An 18,692-nucleotide genomic window follows, 5' to 3' on the forward strand; every position below is an offset into this window, starting at 1 on the left:
ACATTCACCAATGGTTTAAGCTTTTTCTTAACCCTAATGGAACCCTACCCGACTCCATGATTAAGAAGAAGAAGAAGAATTTTGGCTAAGTCAAGGGAAAGATTGAGCTTACATTGTTAAATGAAAATTTTTCATACTTCATTCATAGGATTTGCCAAAGTTGGAGATAACAGAGTGTTTTGTATCATTGATCATTTGGAGAAAGGAGAAGAAAGCAGAGTCAAAAAAAGAACAACAAGAGTCAAGGAGATTTTGATTAGTTAAGGTTTACCCCTTCATTTCGTCAAACAAAGTAGTACTTGTCTTTGGATATATGTACCTAATTGTTGATCGTGAAACCAGATTCATTTTTTTGTGTTAACATGCTGGTGACTGTGTCTTTCTTTTCCGATCACGAAAGACCAAAATCTGTCACAGTTGAGTTAAGTTTAGTTGTGTCTTGAAAAAGTTGGAGCAATCTTAATTGATAAATCTACTTTAAAATCCACTCTTATTGAAAACAATATGTGGATTTGGATTTTAATGACTTTTAGGGATTCTGGAGAATTTGTTTAGCTAAAAATACATAAATCCAAATCTCATTGTTTTAGGTGGAATTTGAAAGAATTTTACAGAAAATCATATCAATTTTCCTAAAATCTATTAAAATTCCAAATTTCCTAAATCCCATCAAATTCTCCAAAATCATGGTTTCAATACACCTCCGTTAATAAAATATTTATCTTGGAGGAACTCATTTTAATAAAATATTTATCATATTTTATAATATATATATATATATATTTATGAGGTATTTTCAAAAATAATCTTTTTTCAATGTAACTTTTCAAAAATATCCCTTCATGTTGTCTATTTTTAATATATAAAACGACTAAAAACTAAACCTTAAGCCCCAAGTACTAAATTCTACCCCTTTAAAACAAATATATAGATTTTTAAAAACGTGTACATTTGAATTGAGAATAAAATTCAAAATTTTCCCGAAGAAAAAACAAATATATAGATTTTTAAAGATGTGAGTATTTGAGAGATACAACTGTTCGTAAGAAACACAACTCTACATTCAACAAATGCAACTTTTTTAAAGATATACAACCATAGAAGTTTTTTGTCAAAGAAAAAAAAGTAAATTATTGAATGGAAAGGTATATCAAAAATAAGTAATTGTTCTTCGTATTTATTCATATTATTACTATATAGATTAGCGGATAAATGTATGAAACCAGAATTAAGAATCTTTGTGGTGAGACTTTAACTAGGATTCATCAATAATTAGGATTCCTTGTACCAAATTTAAAAAATATAATTAACAAATCATGTGATGAATAAATTTAATAATTTTCCCCAATTATTAATGCTATGTTTAATAATTCTGTTTTTTACAATAAATTTACACTTCATGCACGTTTGTCAAAACCTCTTTTTTCTCCTGAGCGCCGCTCTCTCTACTCCTGAATAGTAAAACCCTAGTTTTTTCAGATATGTGACTGGGAAGTCACTCCGGTGATTGGCGCTTCTCGCCGACGTCGTGAGTGTCTCCCCCTTTTCGTTTGTGTTGTAATTTTCTAGTTTTGCAATTCGTTTATCTCATGTATTTCGTTGGAGAAAAGCTTATCTTGGAGGAATTGGTAGATCTTCACGGCAAGGGTGTTTAGTTTTGTTGGTCAATAGCTTTTCCAGAGAGGGTTGTTGTTGGGTGTTCGAGATCTATAGATCTGGCGGGTGCTCTGTTCTTGTTGGTGGATCTCGAGGTTTAGTTTTTCGTGAATCCATAGCCATGGTCTCTTCTGTTTTTGTTGTCCGGTAAGCCGGCCTTCTGGCCGTTCTTCTTCAATGTTTTGCTAGAGTTAGATGGAATCATTTTAGTTGGTTGTTGTTAGTGATAGCTTTATGGTGGTCTTTAGTAGTATCGAGTAGTTTTAGTAGCCTTCGACTGGGATGTTTCGGCTCTTTGCTAAGCAGAGGTTTCGTTTTGTTTGAATGTGATGGTAGAATCTTAAGTTTGCCGAGTTCCTTCTTTTTCTTCTTGTTCTTAGTGGGTGATAGCTTTCTCCCTTTATGTCTGTCTCGTTTATGTGATTGGTGTTCTTTGAGAAGTTAGGCGTCTCTCCTCGCGTTTGGAAGACTTCTAGTTTGACGTTCTTGGGCGTATGATGTATCAACATCGTCGTCGCTTCCGGAACTGAGTGGTCTTGCTTGCTGTGTTATGAAGTCCCTGGTTCTTGGTTACGAGAGATCGTCTCTCATTGTGTTAGGAGGTGGTTGATATTATTCTTGAGTTGGCCGTGGGCATCCTTGGTAAATTTCATTCGTTTGTGCGTTAGAAGAAGATGTTCTCTGTTCTCTTGGTTCTATTGTTTATCTTTAAGGTTTTATTGTCGGTTGCCTTTGTTCTTAGATTAAGATTGTTGTTCCTTTTTGTTTTTATTATCAAATGTTCTACTATGTATAGTTTTTTTTAGTTCGTTTGTTAGTACCTAGTTTTCGGGGAAATCTTGTTTTCCTCCGACTTTTGTCTTCGCAGATATTCTTGTAGTATACCGGATTAAGCTTTCCGTTTTTTTTGTGTAATATTTTACTTTGTATTCTATTTTAGTTAGAACTAAATTTATTAATAATATCAGTTGACAAAAAAAAGACAATAAATTTACACTTAATAAGGATTTTATATATGGAGGGGCTATTCGCGAGTCTATTAGTGGGTTTCTACATTTCATGGATACTGTTATAGATTATTTTTTACATTACCGACACTTGTTAATAGATTTTGCGGCTTGTGAGTGACTCATGCTATATAGTCTATAGATGAAGCGTATTAAAACATTACACACTAAATTTTTTATTTAGGACATATATTCAAGAGTAGTACATTTTATGTCTTCCAACTATATTTTCTTTTTAAGTTAGTTTTTATATTACTATATGCTTGTATCCTATTATATTAATTGAGAAGTACAAATATAAAATTAACATTAGAATGTGTAAAAAATTACAATGAAATGTCATTAGAAATGATACAAACAAGGATATAATTATTAAGGGTACTAAAGACAATTAGTCATCTAATTAAAAAAAAAAATTGGCGTAAAACAAAAAATCAGTGCAACTAAATACCGATATACTTGCACCTAAAATATTCTCTATCATACTCTTTCTCTCCCATTTACACGAAGGTGAAGAAAACAATAAGATGAAAAGCCCCATCACAATCTATATGTAATTATGTTTCGATATTATCATTAGAAAAAATTTCACGGAACTAACATATTTAATTATTGCTAAAAAAGGTTCTTAGCGATCAATTCAAACAAAGCATAACTATTGACGACGTACCCACCCGGTAAATAGAAGTAAAATACGGGACGATGATTTATCAGATTCTTCAAGTGGTAGATATAATTTCCACAGAACTTGACTTATTTAACTAATTGTAAATGAATCACTCTGTTCATGCCATTTTTAAAATGTAGATGATTCAGAAGATTATGGTGAGTAAGTTTTCGATGGTGGTAGTTAAGAAGCATGATCTAAAACAACATTATATAAATTCTGTAAAAAACATTCTTAACATAACAACAACAAAAATAATCACAAAAGATTATTAATAACATAGCAACAACAAAAATTATTACCAAAATTTACATCAAATAAAAAGTTCATCCTGCGGTAGAGACCGCAGGTTTATACCTAGTACAGTGTAAAATAGATGACATGTTTACTTATTGTGTTCACCTTCATTCATCAGATACGTGTTCACTTTTTTACTCATTGCATATGACATGTTTTCTTACGAGGATATAAGTTACATGCAATGAAAGAAAATCCATGATGCATATAAAAGCCATGTCATACAGAGATGTATATAAGCTACATATATGTGCCTTAGGAATATATATACACACACTTTGTGACATAGGTACATATTTGTGCCTTAGGAATACAAAGATGTATGTAACACCCCAATTTCTCAATTCTAATTGGGCCGGATTGTTTTGTTATTAAGATTTTTCTTGAGGCCCAAGTGAAGAAATTATTATACGACAAAAGAATGTCGTGTGTTGTGTGCATATGTATCTCCTTCTTGTGCCGTCAAAGAGAACATTCAAACCTAAGCCTAAAAGCAGCCATCATTAGGAGTGGGAGAGAGAGAGCCACCATTGTTGTTGTTGATTCGTCATGGTGTGAACGTTGATGCCCCGTGATGGAACCGTCGTCGAGTCCACCATTATTGAAGTTGGAGCGCACCACTATGTTCTCCTTGTTGCCTTCAACGTCAGCCGTTCACCAACGTCGGTCACCACCGTTGGTCAGATGCCCACCGTGTGTCACCGGAGATGTCACCCGCAGTCACCGGAGCAGCCGTAGCCATTGTCGAGGCCAAAAAGGATTCTGGAGCCATAAGGACGTAACCTCCGCTGGATTAAACCGTCATAGTTTCACATCGTTAAGACGTCATGAATCGCCGAGAGTAAACACCAAAGGGAAGGTAACGGCAAAGCATTCTCTCGTGTTTGTTGTTGTGTTGTTTTGATTATTGAACCGAGTAACTAAACCGATCTAAACCAGTGTAGCCAAGGGATCCTACGTATGATTATGTCCTTAAATCTAAAGCTTAGTGGTTGAGAACGTGGTTTGAATTGTGACGTATGCAAGTGGTCACGTGTGGGGAGTGTGTTGTGCTATGGTCGTAGAATTATGAAGTTATTGGATTCTCGTCTAATTAATTTAATTGAAAATCACCAAGTAACAATTAAATGGAGATTTTGAGTTGTATTGGTTTAATAGATTATTGTCATCTAAACCTTTGCGGATTGAGGATTGTTGCTAGAGCAAGGTTCTGTTGTTGCTATTTCCAAATCCAGGATTAAATCTAATGACTAAAGTGAGGGTGGTATTTGTGAATAACAATAACCTCTTTTCTTATGTACTCTTCGATAGTTGCTGAATATAGACTCAAGAATTGTTTGTTGATTGAAAATGTTTGTGTGGATTTGTATGCATGGTAAAGTAGATTGCTAGTAACATGATATATGTGCAATGTGATGTTATAAATTAATGTATATATATTATTACAAAAATAATTATGAACATATGATGCAGCGTGCCTTGTACTCCCGCCTTGTGTCACACTTTCGTCAGTGTTGTTTTATGTGTGCAGCAAGGCTCGTTGTTGGTTTTGTTTTTGGATTTGTTTTCCTTTGTCTTAGGATAAACTTGAGTCTAACTTCTTTGATTTAGGATTATGACGTATCTTTCCATTTGGCTTTAAATAGAGACGCAAATATCGGTATCAATATCATTGATTTGAAGTCTAATAAAAAAACCTAAAAAAAGGCAATCTTAATTGCCCAAAGGAGTTTGTGTCAAGCCCTGAGAGGAGGACTCTCGATTCGTTCCTGTTCGTTTCCCTCCACCTTCCTCGAATCTTTCATCCCCCTCATCTCCACCTTCGAATCAACACTCTATTTTGTATGCATAAAACAGAGTTTTCAACCCCTGATCCCCTTTTAAGCTTCCGCCACTACACCAGTTGGTATCAGATTCTCGTTGTTCCTGGCGTTGATCTATCCAATCATGCCTCCAAAACCTGAAGCAGCGGGTAGCAATCCACCAGAAAACGCCATCGATTGGAGGGAATTTCGTGACGCCTTGCTGGAGTCACAAACAGCCCTACAGAACTCCATCACGGCGTTAACAGCGGCCGTACTTCGTGCTAATAACGACGCCAATCCTCCTCTGGTCGCCGCAAGCGGTGAACAACAGCGTGATCAACAACTCAATCCTGCTGTCGAGCAGATCCGCCAACCACATGATCTCGCTTTGTTTTGTCCCCAAGACAATCGTGTCATCGATACGCGTTGGGAAGCAAGGTTTCGTCTGGACATTCCCGAGTTCCATGGTGGAATTCGTGGTGACTCTCTTCTTGACTGGCTTGTCTCAGTGGAAGAGATGCTCGAATTCAAGAACGTCCTTGATGATCGTCAAGTGTCTTTGGTCGCCACAAAGTTTCGGGGCCATGCAGCTTCATGGTGGCAACAAACCAAGTTGACCAGATCACGTACTGGAAAGGGTGTAATTCAATCGTGGGATAAGCTTAAGAAAAAGCTCAAAGACATGTTCATGCCTCACAACTATGACCGGACCATGTACACCAAACTACATAATTTGAAGCAAGGTTCGCGATCCGTAGATGAATACGCTGAGGAATTTTACGTATTGCTTACACATAATGACGTTGCGGACAGTCAGATTCAATTGGTGTCACAGTTTATTAGCGGTCTGTGACCTCAGCTGTAGAGCTCTCTTGCTCAGTTTGACCCGGATACAGTGGCTGAAGCTCATCGACGTGTTGTATCCTTCGAGCACCAGTTGCGACCTGCTTCATGGACATCACCACCATCCAAACCTCGCACTGTTGAACAGAATGCCTCCTCATTGTCTCTGCAGCAGCGAGACAACAAAGAGCCGAACATAGCAGAACAAAAGTTTGGTTTTCGAGAGGACGACAATGGTGTCAAACGCTCTACCCGTAACGCCCTCAGATGTTTCTCTTGCGGAGAACCAGGTCACCGACAAACAGCATGTCCCAATCAACAACGACGTACAATCCTCCTCGATCACAATAGTGACATTGTGGGTGATGTTTATGACTCGACAGAAGAATATGATGAGGCATCGCTGGAAGAAGACACCGGTGGTACCCTTGGAGATATGGGTATCGCCTTGGTCTCACGCCGTTCATGTATTGCTCCTCCTACGCTTAACGACAACTGGCTCCGGTACAACATCTTCAAGTCCACTTGTACAATTCGAGACCGTATCTGTACTTTTATCATTGACTCCGGTAGTAACTGTAATGTGATTTTGGAATATGCAGTCCGAAAGCTGGAGCTTCCTATTGAATCTCACCCACGTCCCTACTCACTTACATGGTTGCACGAGGGTGTTGATCTTCGTGTTTCGCATCGCGCGCTGGTGCCATTCTCCATTGGACCATTCTACAAGGACCGTTTCTACTTTGATATTGCTCCAATGGATGTCAGCCATTTGATTTTGGGCAGACCATGGGAGTATGATCGCAAGATTATTCATGATGGTGCAAAAAATAAATACAAGTTTACTTGGGAGACACATCAGATTGTTCTTCTTCCATCACCGGACTTGCATTGCTCGACGCCGCCTCCTCGTGATGACTTTGTCTCCCGTCCATCCACCTTTTCTAGGCTCTCTCTCCCACCTGTCAAAACATCGTCACCAAAGCTATTGTGTTCATATGCCGCTTTCACTAAAGAATTACGTTTGGAGGGTATTGCTTGGGCAATATTTACTAACCAAGTCAGCAAGCTGTCTCTATCCAACTCTGTTTTTGAGTCGTTTCTTAGTGAGTTTGGGGACGTGTTCCCGGATGATCTGCCGCCCAGTTTACTGCCCCTTCGCGACATTCAGCATCATAACGATCTCACTCCAGGTGCCACTCTACCCAACCGACCGCACTACTGCATGAGTCCTTCTGAACAAGAAGAACTCCGTCGTCAGGTCGAAGATCTTCTACACAAAGGATATGTCAGGGAAAGTCTTAGTCCTTGTGTTGTTCCTGCTTTGCTGATCCCAAAGAAAGATGGCTCTTGGCGGATGTGTGTGGCCAGCCATGCTATCAACAAAATTACAGTTTGTTACCGGTTTCCGATTCCGCGACTGGACGATCTCCTTGATCATATTGGTACAGCTTCTATCTTCTCCAAAATTTACCTTAAGAGCCATCAGATACGTATCCGTCCAGGAGATGAGTGGAAGACCTCCTTCAAGACTAGAGAAGGTCTATTTGAATGGTTTGTCATGCCATTTGGCTTGTCTAATGCACCAAGAACATTCATGCGAATAATGAACCAGGCTTTACGCCATTTTATTGGCAAATTTGTGGTGGTGTACTTCAACAATATTCTCATATTTAGTAAGTCCCTTGCTGATCATGAACGTCACCTTCAGGATGCGCTCCTTGTGTTACGATAGGACAAATTTTTTGCCGCCAAACACAAGTGTGAATTTGGGACAAAGGAGGTGCAGTTCCTCGGGTATGTGATCTCGGATAAAGGGTTGACTCTGGATCGTGCAAAGGTGGACGCTGTAAACTCTTGGCCTGTTCCTTGGCCGGTGTTGGTATTGCCAAATTTTAGCCTTACCTTTGAGCTTCATTGCGACGCCTCCAAACTGGGTATTGGCGTTGTACTTAGCCAGCAAGGTAAAAACCAATTTCGTATTTTAGTAAGAAGTTCTCAGGTGCCCGTCTTCGTTACAACACCTATGATCCTGAATTTTATGCGGTGGTGCAAGCAATACGTCACTGGAGGCATTATTTGTTTCACACGGATTTTATTCTCTTTACTGATCATGATGCTCTCCGTCACTTGGATAGTCAGGCCAAAGTATCTGCTCGGCATGCTTCGTGGATCGCCTTTCTTCAGCAATTCACGTTCTCCATTCGTCATCAAACTGGGAAGACTAATCGTGTGGCAGATGCTTTGAGTCGCCGTCACACTTTACTGGCCTCTATTCACTCATTTGTTCTCGGGTTTGAAACGTTTGCCTCGCTGTACTATACTGATCCGTTCTTCTCGACTATTTTTACTGATGTCAATCATGGCCTGCCTAGCGATTATACTCTCCATGAGGGTTTCTTGTTCAAGGGGCTACGTGTGTGTATTGCCGATTGCAGCTTGCGGTTGCAAATCATTCGTGAGCTCCATACCGAAGGCCATGTTGGTCGTGATCGTACATTGAGCCTTGTCTCTGCCTCTTACTTCTGGCCTTCCTTACGCCGCGACGTTGAGCGTTTTGTTGCCCACTGCCATGTTTGCCAAACGAGTAAAGAAAAAGGCTTCTAACGCGGTCTCTATCTGCCTTTACCAGTCCCGTCCCAGCCGTGGACACATCTCAGTATGGATTTTGTGCTTGGTCTCCCTCGGACTCAACGCGGCCATGATTCAATCTTCGTGGTTGTGGACCTTTTTTTTCAAAAATGGCCCATTTTATACCTTGCAAGAAGACCACTGTTGATGTCAATGTTGCCACGTTGTTCTTCCGGGATGTTTATCGTTTACATAGGCTTCCGTTGTCTATTGTTTCCGATCGTGATTCGCGTTTTCTCAGCCATTTTTGGCGCTCTTTGTGGAAATTATTGAAGACATCGCTTGACATGAGCACTGCGTATCATCCGTAGAGTGACGGAGAAACAGAGGTTGCAAATAGGTCCTTGGGAAACTTGTTGCGTTGTTTGGTGGGTGATCATATTCGGCGCTGGGATTTTGTTTTGTGTCAAACGGAGTTCGCTCACAACCAAGCTGTCAATCGGAGTCTGGGTTTCAGTCCATTCCGGGTTGTCTACGATTTGGTTCCCCGTGGACCTTTGGACCTAACATCGGTGCCTGATCGCACTCGTTTCCATGGCGACGCCAACATCGTTTGCCTGCTCGCGAGTATAATAAGCTTAAAGTGCGGCGTATTGGTCCTGTCGAGGTTCTTGAACGTATTAACCAGAATGCCTATCGCCTCTGGTTGCCTCCGCACATGAATACATCTGACGTCTTCAACGTGAAGTATCTTTCTCCGTATCATGGGGATAATGACGTGACGGATTCGTGGTCGAATCCTCTCCCTGCTGGGGAGACCTGATGCAGCATGCCTCGTACTCCCGCCTTGTGCCACACTTTCGTCGGTGTTGTTTTACGTGTGCCGCAAGGCTCGTTGTTGGTTTTGTTTTTGGATTTGTTTTCTTTTATTTTAGGATAAACTCGAGTCTAACTTCTTTGATTTAGGATTAAGACGTATCTTTCCATTTGGCTTTAAATAGAGTCACAAATCTCTATATCAATATCATTGATTTGAAGTCTAATAAAAAAAACCTAAAAAGAGGTAATCTTAATTGCCCAAAAGAGCTTGTGTCAAGCCCTGAGAGGAGGACTCTCGATTCGTTCCTGTTCGTTTCCCTCCACCTTCCTCGAATCTTTCATCCCCCTCATCTCCACCTTCGAATCAACACTCTGTTTTGTACGCATAAAACAGAGTCTTCGACCCCTGATCCCCTTTTAAGCTTCCGCCACTACACCAACATATAATGAAAAATGAGAAAATAAAGGATACTTGAAGATGTTGGACTGTAATGGATCGACGGGTTCATTGCAGGTCATAAACCTCTGACAAGCAGTACGGGAAGAATCGAGCTATGGGTCGTGGTCTTCCAGGAATGGGGTTTGTGAGCCAGAAAAATGATAATGGTCAAACCTACAAGGAAAGTGAAACTTCTTAAGTAATGTAAGAAACATAAATGTTTGAATATGGTAGTTGGCACAAAAGTGCATAAACTAAGATGAAAGTTATTGAGGAGAAATTTGATGTTTCCTTGTTTGTTTGATTGATAGACATTCTGAATCTATGCTAATTAATGGTTGTTGATAATATTTGGAAAGTGATTACTGTATGTCCAGTGGACAGAGTTTGATCTCCTCACTGAGTAAACTTATTTGAAGTTTGTTCGTTGGTGAATTTTAAAGAAAGAAACGTTTTTGACCAGACCGAATGGATTACATGTTGTTCCGTCTTTTGCGACGGTACGGGTGTTACAATGTAAATGCCTCTTCGGAATATACATTTTTACAAATTCATATATATTTTGAGGATACGTGTATAAACATGCAATCTACATGATATCCATATATATATATATATATATGAAAAATGCCTTCCGAGATGCCTTTCATCAGAAACCAGAACATGCTTTTTATGAAAATGCCTCTCTCATAAACACCATCAGGTTCATTCTTCTCCTTTAAACATAGTTATAGTTGAGCTCCCTTCAGGGACAACTCTTGTGTATCCTGGTCGATCTATTGGGACAAAATTCAGTTCTATAAAAAAATAATAGTATAAGAGCTACGAACAATATGGAAAATGATACATACATACAGTATGTTGTAATAGTAACATCTCTCAAAAGAAACATCTTATGGGAAATCACGATTTTCATATAGTCCTCGATGAAGTCATCGTATACTATCACGGATTAACAATTAGTCATCATATACTAATACTTTTCTCCAATTTTTTTATTTTTCAAACTAAAATTCAAGTTTTATTGAATTTAATATTTATGTTTTTATGATCCTATATTATTTAACATATGTATGATTATACTATATTTAAAATAATTAAATCTAAGTTTAGTTGATTTCTCCTTTACATTCTGACATGCTCTCTCTCTTTCATATGCTAAAATGTAAAGCCCAATAACAATAAGTAAGGCCTAACAACGAATGGGTAACGTGTAGACATGCAAAATGCAAAGTACAAATCAAAATCAAAAGGTGAAGGTACGTAGTCAAGTTCAATTACTCGTTGTCATCCCAATTTAAGTGGTCTCTATTTCTACACTCCTCACAACCGTTAGATCAACTCTGTCTTCTCTCATCCAACGGTTCAGATCTCTCCACTTATACTTGTTACATATAAAGAGACGTACGGTCACCGATCTCTCTCTCTCTCTCTCACTAAATGAAAAAGAGAATCTCTCCGGCGAGACTACCGGCGTTATTCCGATCAATTTCGCCTGAGAGCTGTCGCATGTTATAAATGGGTCTTCCTTTGTTGTCTTGTACTACCACAAGAGTCACTCTCTCTTCTTCTTCTTCATCTTCTTCTACGACTTCGTCTTGGTGTAGTAGTGGAAGCGGTGGGTTTAAGAGTAGTAGGCTTTTCGATTCTCCGGCGAGCTCGAGATCGGATTTGCAGAAACGTAGAGTGAAGGGAATCTCACGGTTAAACGGTCTTTCGTTAGAGAAATCGAGGTCGATCAAACCGCCGTCGTCTTCATCCGCTGGACAGAGCAGCGGTGAAGTGATCGACGACGGGGATACGGCGGCGCGTGGTTTAGCTGTTACTTCTGTAGATGTAACTTCTGTGGGAAGTTTCAGCAGCGGCGAATATGTTGCCGGTGGTGGCGGCGGTTTAGCTGGACCTTCCGGTGAGGTAACATCCGTCGGCGAATTTGTCGGCGGAAACGACGGAGATTTTAAGGCGTGGGATAAGATCGGAGCTGTTCTTAAGTTGAGTTATGGTATCGGTGAGTCACGTGTTGATTGATCAACTTTGCGAACAAATAAAAATGATTCCTTTATGAATTTCAAAAATTGAAACTTTTTGAGTTTTTGTTACATAGGAATATACTGTGGAATGGCTGTAGCAGGGAGATTCATATGTGAAGTAGCTGGAATTGATTACACAGGAGGTTTTAATGCTTCTTTAGATGCAATTATTGCTGGACTTGGTTATGCTTCTCCACCAATTATGGCTCTACTCTTCATTCTTGATGTAAGTAAGTTTGGTTTTATGAAGCCTTGCTCTGGTGTTTATGGAGAAGATTTTTGATTGTTTTCTGCTCTGTTTCGGTTTAGGATGAAGTTGTGAAATTGTCTCCGCATGCTCGTGCTATTAGAGATGTTGAAGATGAGGAGCTTCGTGGCTTCTTTTATGGAATGTCAGCTTGGCAGGTGAAGAACGTTAACAGCTTCTTTCTTGAATATTTGAGAAAGAATGAACAAGTACTAACCTTGAGGTGTTCTCTTTTTGTCTTTGTTTAGTTTATCTTAGTAGTTACTGCAAGTTCAATTGGAGAAGAGCTCTTCTATCGCGCTGCTTTTCAGGTTTCTTGCCTTATACAGTAATAAGATAATCTTCAGTTGTTCTTGTTCCTCGTGTTTCTGTTTTCGGTATGTGAGGTTTGAATGTTTTCGGTGTTTGGTTTTTTTACAGGGTGCACTAGCTGACATATTCTTAAGGGGAACAAATCTCATCTCAGATTCTCGAGGAATGGTCGCTTTGGTATGCTTTCTTCTGTTCTTACTTGTTTCGTATCTGTTGTTTAGACTCGTGTATAACTTCAAATTGACTTCATTCATATTGTTGAAATTTTCAGACTGGAATCTTGCCACCATTTGTACCGTTTGCTCAAGCATTTGCAGCCACTTTTACAGCCGCTCTCACTGGTTCTCTCTATTACATCGCTGCTTCCCCTAAAGGTTTCCCTCAAATCTTAAAACACTTGCATATGAAACAAGACCTTTTTAACTTGACTAATTTTTGTTTCTGTATTTCTCTTAGATCCAACTTATATAATGGCATCGGTCTTGAAAACTCAATCTGCCCGGGAGGAGCTCAAGAAGTTATTTGCAGGTACTTAAACTTGTTTTTAAGGGTTTAGATAGGTTTGACAATCAAACACTTGAAGTATTCTCTATGTTCCTTTTTGCAGCGTGGTACGAGCGAAGACAGATGAAGAAAATCTACTCTCCGTTGCTTGAAGGGCTTTTGGGTCTATATCTCGGCNCCGGCGGCGGTGGTGGTTTAGCTGGACCTTCCGGTGAGGTAACATCCGTCGGCGAATTTGTCGGCGGAAGCGACGGAGATTTTAAGGCGTGGGATAAGATCGGAGCTGTTCTTAAGTTGAGTTATGGTATCGGTGAGTCACGGTGTTGATTGATCAACTTTGCGGAAATAAAAAAATGATTCCTTTATGAATTTCAAAATTGAAACTTTAATCAAAAATTGAAACTTTTGAGTTTTTGGTTAGGAATATACTGTGGGATGGCTGTAGCAGGGAGATTCATATGTGAAGTAGCTGGGATTGATTACACAGGAGGTTTTAATGCTTCTTTAGATGCAATTATTGCTGGACTTGGTTATGCTTCTCCACCAATTATGGCTCTTCTCTTCATTCTTGATGTAAGTAAGTTTGGTTTATGAAGCCTTGCTTTGGTGTTTATGGAGAAGATTTTTTTGATTGTTTACTGCTCTGTTTCGGTTTAGGATGAAGTTGTGAAATTGTCTCCGCATGCTCGTGCTATTAGAGATGTTGAAGATGAGGAGCTTCGTGGCTTCTTTTATGGAATGTCAGCTTGGCAGGTGAAGAACGCTAACAGCTTCTTTCCTGAATCTTTGAGAAAGAATGAACAAGTACTAACCTTGAGGCGTTCTCTTTTGTCTTTGTTTAGTTTATCTTAGTAGTTACTGCAAGTTCAATTGGAGAAGAGCTCTTCTATCGCGCTGCTTTTCAGGTTTCTTGCCTTATAATAAGATAATCTTCAGTTGTTCTTGTTCCTCGTGTTTCTGTTTTCGGTATGTGAGGTTTGAATGTTTTCGATGTTTGTTTTCTTACAGGGTGCACTCGCTGACATATTCTTAAGGGGAACAAATCTCATCTCAGATTCTCGAGGAATGGTCGCTTTGGTATGCTTTCTGTTCTTACTTGTTTCGTATCTGTTGTTTAGACTCGTATAACTTCAAATTGACTTCATATTGTTGAAATTTTCAGACTGGAATCTTGCCACCATTTGTACCGTTTGCTCAAGCATTTGCAGCCACTTTTACAGCCGCTCTCACTGGTTCTCTCTATTACATCGCTGCTTCCCCTAAAGGTTTCCCTCAAATCTTATAACAGTTGCATATGAAACAAGACCTTTTTAACTTGACTAATTTTTGTTTCTGTATTTCTCTTAGATCCAACTTATATAATGGCACCGGTCTTGAAAACTCACTCTGCCCGGGAGGAGCTGAAGAAGTTATTTGCAGGTACTTAAACTTATTTTAAGGGTTTAGATAGGTTTCACAATCAAACACTTGGAAGTATTCTCTATGTTCCTTTTTGCAGCGTGGTACGAGCGAAGACAGATGAAGAAAATCTACTCTCCGTTGCTTGAAGGGCTTTTGGGTCTATATCTCGGCTTTGAATGGATTCAGGTTTTACTTCTTCCATTCAAACATTCTGTTTCTCAACTCGTTGACGTAAAATAGCTGAAACCAAACTGAAAATATTGCAGACAAACAATCTTCTCGCTCCTATCATCACACATGGAATATACTCAGCTGTTGTATTGGGAAATGGTCTTTGGAAATTACACCATCATCAGCAAAGACTCAGGCTACGCGTTCAGAAACTTGAAACTGAAGGTGACAACTGAAGATAGATAAAATAACTGGATAAACATTGTCCTTCGTTTTTAAATTTTGTAAAGTGTCTTGTGTTTTGAGCCACCATTGACTTCTTGTACAAATAGATAGAAGCAAAGTAAATGTATAGAACCAATAGTTAATAAGAGAGTGTAGCTAGCTATGTGAAGCTTTTTATTTTATGATCTTCAATCTGATTTTAGTCTTGATCAAGTTGAGAAATGATCCTAACGAAGACATCAAAGCCTTGGCACATGTCTGTAAGAAGGCAATATTCGTTCTTTGCATGATATGTAGCCATGAGACCTGCAGGAAAAAATTCAAAAAGAGATAAGGATAAAATATGAAAATTCGATAACGAGATAATCTGAAGAGGGTTTTGTAATACCGTATCCTGAAGTTTGCACATCGAAACCTTCATCCTACAACCCAAGACGATGATTCATCAATTTAGAAAGAGTAAGTTGTAGAGAACTTTGAAAGATCAGTCTTGAGTCTATTTTCTTAGTAAGTTAAGGGTTTATCTAATGGATTACCTTGAGGTCTCGGATTAGAGGCAAAGTACCGGTGATCGAGTAAGGCTTCACGTGTCCAACAACCTCTTCGGTTGCTTTGCATAGAACGTGAAAGCCGGGGGAATCAAGATTACAGGCAACTCCAGCTGATGCTTCATCAAAGCTTAACGTGAGCCTGCAAGAGACGAAGACTTTGAAGATTATGGTCGGGACAATAAAATGAGAGAAAGAACAGAATGAGACAAAGAAGAAAGTCCAAACCTTCCCCGTAAATTCTCATCTGGTAAGACATATTTTGAAACAGGACCACGAGTTTCGAGCTTCTCCACGTTACTATTTATGTCGTCAACATACTCTTGAAGCTTCGTCATCACTTCCTTCACGCTGCAATAACAACCAATAAAACCATCAAAGTGTGTCTAAATGCATTGAAGAAACGAGCAAGGATGAAGTGTGAAGAGACTTACTCATAGAAAGGCGTTAATCTGAAATCAAAAAGAACAGAGAAGAAGAAGAGTAAGTAAAAAAAAAAACTATTGAGACATCTCGATTTAACGGTATTTACAACTTTAGAAACATAACCTGACATCACCGGAAACAGTACATTCTCCAGGGATTTGGTTAATTCCACCTGCTGGATCTGCAAAGCCAAACAATTTTTTTGGAGTAAGTAGACAACATTTAAAGTCATTAGGCCTACATTATGCTTTAGATTCCTCAACTTACAACACCACTGCGTTGGCTTCATAGTGGATGGTGTTGCAAAACCATAAACTTTCTCTTGTGGGTGAGGCGGAAAGTCTCTGTAGAACCGGGTTTGGATCTCCTTAAGCCCTTCCATAGCTAACTCCATCGCGTTAATCGCCTTCACGCAAACAGAAGAGAAAAGATCAATGCCGAGTTTACAACTTCATCAATCCAAGTAACCATTCATATAGAAAATACCTTGTGAGCTAAACCGCTATGGAAAAGCTTCCCGGTAACATGAAGCTTCCATGGAATCATACCGCCAGTTCCAACACACGGCTGCTTATCCGCCGTATCAATCCAAAACCTTCATAAGAACACACAAAGATGAAGTTACCTTCATAAGATAACTCCCCACCCCAAAGATGAGACAAGAAAAAAAGGGAAACTAACAAGGGTCCGGATTTGAGCTTATCAAGAAGCTTGTCTTTAACCAGCATGTCCACACCAACACCAGGAATGGAAGAGTTCTCTTCACTGGCGATAAAAACCGCTACTACGGTTGATTTCAACGCCGGTTTGTTTTGCCCGAGTCTCTTCATGAGTTCAGTGACAAGAGCAACGTGACCAAGACAATCTGTAGTCCCTCTACCACGAAGCTTATCACCATCAATGCTTAGAGAGAAAGGATCAAATTCCTAAGATCAAAAAACAGAGACTCATAATTTGGATTCAGCCCTAGCGTACAAAAGAATCCAAAACTCAACAAATCAATCCATAAACCGATGATTAAGCCCTAGAGTACACAAAACAGAGAAAGATTTGAAATTTGGAACAATTTGCATCAGTTCTTCAGAACCCAGAATCAGATTTAGCACTAATTCTAATGGGCAACAATCAAAACTACGAAAACAGAGTTCAATCGAGATTACCCAGTCATCGGGATTGGCAGTGACGACGTCCATATGCATTCCGACGAACGATAAGATCTTTCCGGGAACAGATCCTGGGTACTCCACGATGAGATTACCTCTTCCTGAGTGATNCGCGTTAATCGCCTTCACGCAAACAGAAGAGAAAAGATCAATGCCGAGTTTACAACTTCATCAATCCAAGTAACCATTCATATAGAAAATACCTTGTGAGCTAAACCGCTATGGAAAAGCTTCCCGGTAACATGAAGCTTCCATGGAATCATACCGCCAGTTCCAACACACGGCTGCTTATCCGCCGTATCAATCCAAAACCTTCATAAGAACACACAAAGATGAAGTTACCTTCATAAGATAACTCCCCACCCCAAAGATGAGACAAGAAAAAAAGGGAAACTAACAAGGGTCCGGATTTGAGCTTATCAAGAAGCTTGTCTTTAACCAGCATGTCCACACCAACACCAGGAATGGAAGAGTTCTCTTCACTGGCGATAAAAACCGCTACTACGGTTGATTTCAACGCAGGTTTGTTTTGCCCGAGTCTCTTCATGAGTTCAGTGACAAGAGCAACGTGACCAAGACAATCTGTAGTCCCTCTACCACGAAGCTTATCACCATCAATGCTTAGAGAGAAAGGATCAAATTCCTAAGATCAAAAAACAGAGACTCATAATTTGGATTCAGCCCTAGCGTACAAAAGAATCCAAAACTCAACAAATCAATCCATAAACCGATGATTAAGCCCTAGAGTACACAAAACAGAGAAAGATTTGAAATTTGGAACAATTTGCATCAGTTCTTCAGAACCCAGAATCAGATTTAGCACTAATTCTAATGGGCAACAATCAAAACTACGAAAACAGAGTTCAATCGAGATTACCCAGTCATCGGGATTGGCAGTGACGACGTCCATATGCATTCCGACGAACGATAAGATCTTTCCGGGAACAGATCCTGGGTACTCCACGATGAGATTACCTCTTCCTGAGTGATACGCCACATGATTGATCACCAGAGGACCACCACCAGTTTCTGTGCTGTAAGGACGGAGAGAGTTGAGGACGTGGTTCACGATTAGATCCTCTTGAGGGATGAGCTCCGGCGGATTGTTCTGGACCAACTTTGATTCGCCGATGAGTTTTGATAGGAGAGAAACGTATGAGTCTTTGTCAAGAGAGCCTAAGGATTCAATCAGTGCTTTAGAAGACGAAGCCATTGTTTGCACGCCGAAGATTGTTTTTTCGTTTTTTTCGACAAAACAAATAAGCTTCCGTTTGATTGTGGAAATTGGTCATTTCATACCCAACTTAAGGTTCTATGTTCAATTCATACATGAAGTTTGATGTTGTACAAATTCATACATTAACTAATAAAAATTTTAAATTCATAACCTAAATTTGTAAAATTGTATAAAAATCCGCTAGCGGTTGCTTACATGGATGTCATGTGCTCAACAACGTCATTTTATACAACAAAAGAAACAACAAAAATTTGACAAAACGACGTCGTTAAGCTCTTCTTCTTCAGCCTTTAAAGTCTAAACAAAAAAATCGATTTGGCAATT

The 18,692-nt window shown here is 39.4% G+C and overlaps 2 protein-coding genes across 2 annotated transcripts; one reads left to right on the top strand and one right to left on the bottom strand.

The window, feature by feature from the left end:
• Positions 11,403–15,142, top strand: LOC104723298. Its single transcript, XM_010441634.2, has 9 exons — positions 11,403–12,112; positions 12,209–12,360; positions 12,444–12,539; positions 12,630–12,692; positions 12,802–12,870; positions 12,965–13,067; positions 14,545–14,616; positions 14,696–14,784; positions 14,865–15,142. The coding sequence occupies exons 1-9, from the start codon at positions 11,623–11,625 to the stop codon at positions 15,003–15,005; spliced, it is 1,275 nt and encodes a 424-aa protein (XP_010439936.1). The 5' UTR covers positions 11,403–11,622; the 3' UTR covers positions 15,006–15,142.
• LOC109124845 (acetylornithine deacetylase-like) lies at positions 15,009–18,423 on the bottom strand. The gene is made up of 10 exons (XM_010441633.2): positions 18,009–18,423; positions 17,530–17,774; positions 17,335–17,443; positions 16,236–16,374; positions 16,092–16,149; positions 15,977–15,994; positions 15,771–15,893; positions 15,531–15,684; positions 15,383–15,416; positions 15,009–15,300 (listed from the first exon to the last, which is right to left on the bottom strand). The coding sequence occupies exons 1-10, from the start codon at positions 18,342–18,344 to the stop codon at positions 15,194–15,196; spliced, it is 1,323 nt and encodes a 440-aa protein (XP_010439935.1). The 5' UTR covers positions 18,345–18,423; the 3' UTR covers positions 15,009–15,193.

Source organism: Camelina sativa, chromosome 11 (assembly GCF_000633955.1).
Source record: "Camelina sativa cultivar DH55 chromosome 11, Cs, whole genome shotgun sequence".
Classification (NCBI taxonomy): Eukaryota; Viridiplantae; Streptophyta; class Magnoliopsida; order Brassicales; family Brassicaceae; genus Camelina; species Camelina sativa.

Excerpts from the sequence above, each read along its gene's own strand:
- LOC104723298 (XM_010441634.2), top strand. The coding sequence starts at position 11,623 with ATGGGTCTTCCTTTGTTGTCTTGTACTACCACAAGAGTCACTCTCTCT. Across the intron at positions 12,113-12,208 it reads TAAGTTGAGTTATGGTATCG|GAATATACTGTGGAATGGCT; the intron begins GTGAGTCACGTG and ends TTTGTTACATAG. Across the intron at positions 12,693-12,801 it reads TCTATCGCGCTGCTTTTCAG|GGTGCACTAGCTGACATATT; the intron begins GTTTCTTGCCTT and ends GTTTTTTTACAG.
- LOC109124845 (XM_010441633.2), bottom strand. The coding sequence starts at position 18,344 with ATGGCTTCGTCTTCTAAAGCACTGATTGAATCCTTAGGCTCTCTTGAC. Across the intron at positions 15,417-15,530 it reads CTCTAATCCGAGACCTCAAG|GATGAAGGTTTCGATGTGCA; the intron begins GTAATCCATTAG and ends CTTGGGTTGTAG. Across the intron at positions 15,301-15,382 it reads TGTGCAAACTTCAGGATACG|GTCTCATGGCTACATATCAT; the intron begins GTATTACAAAAC and ends TTTTTCCTGCAG.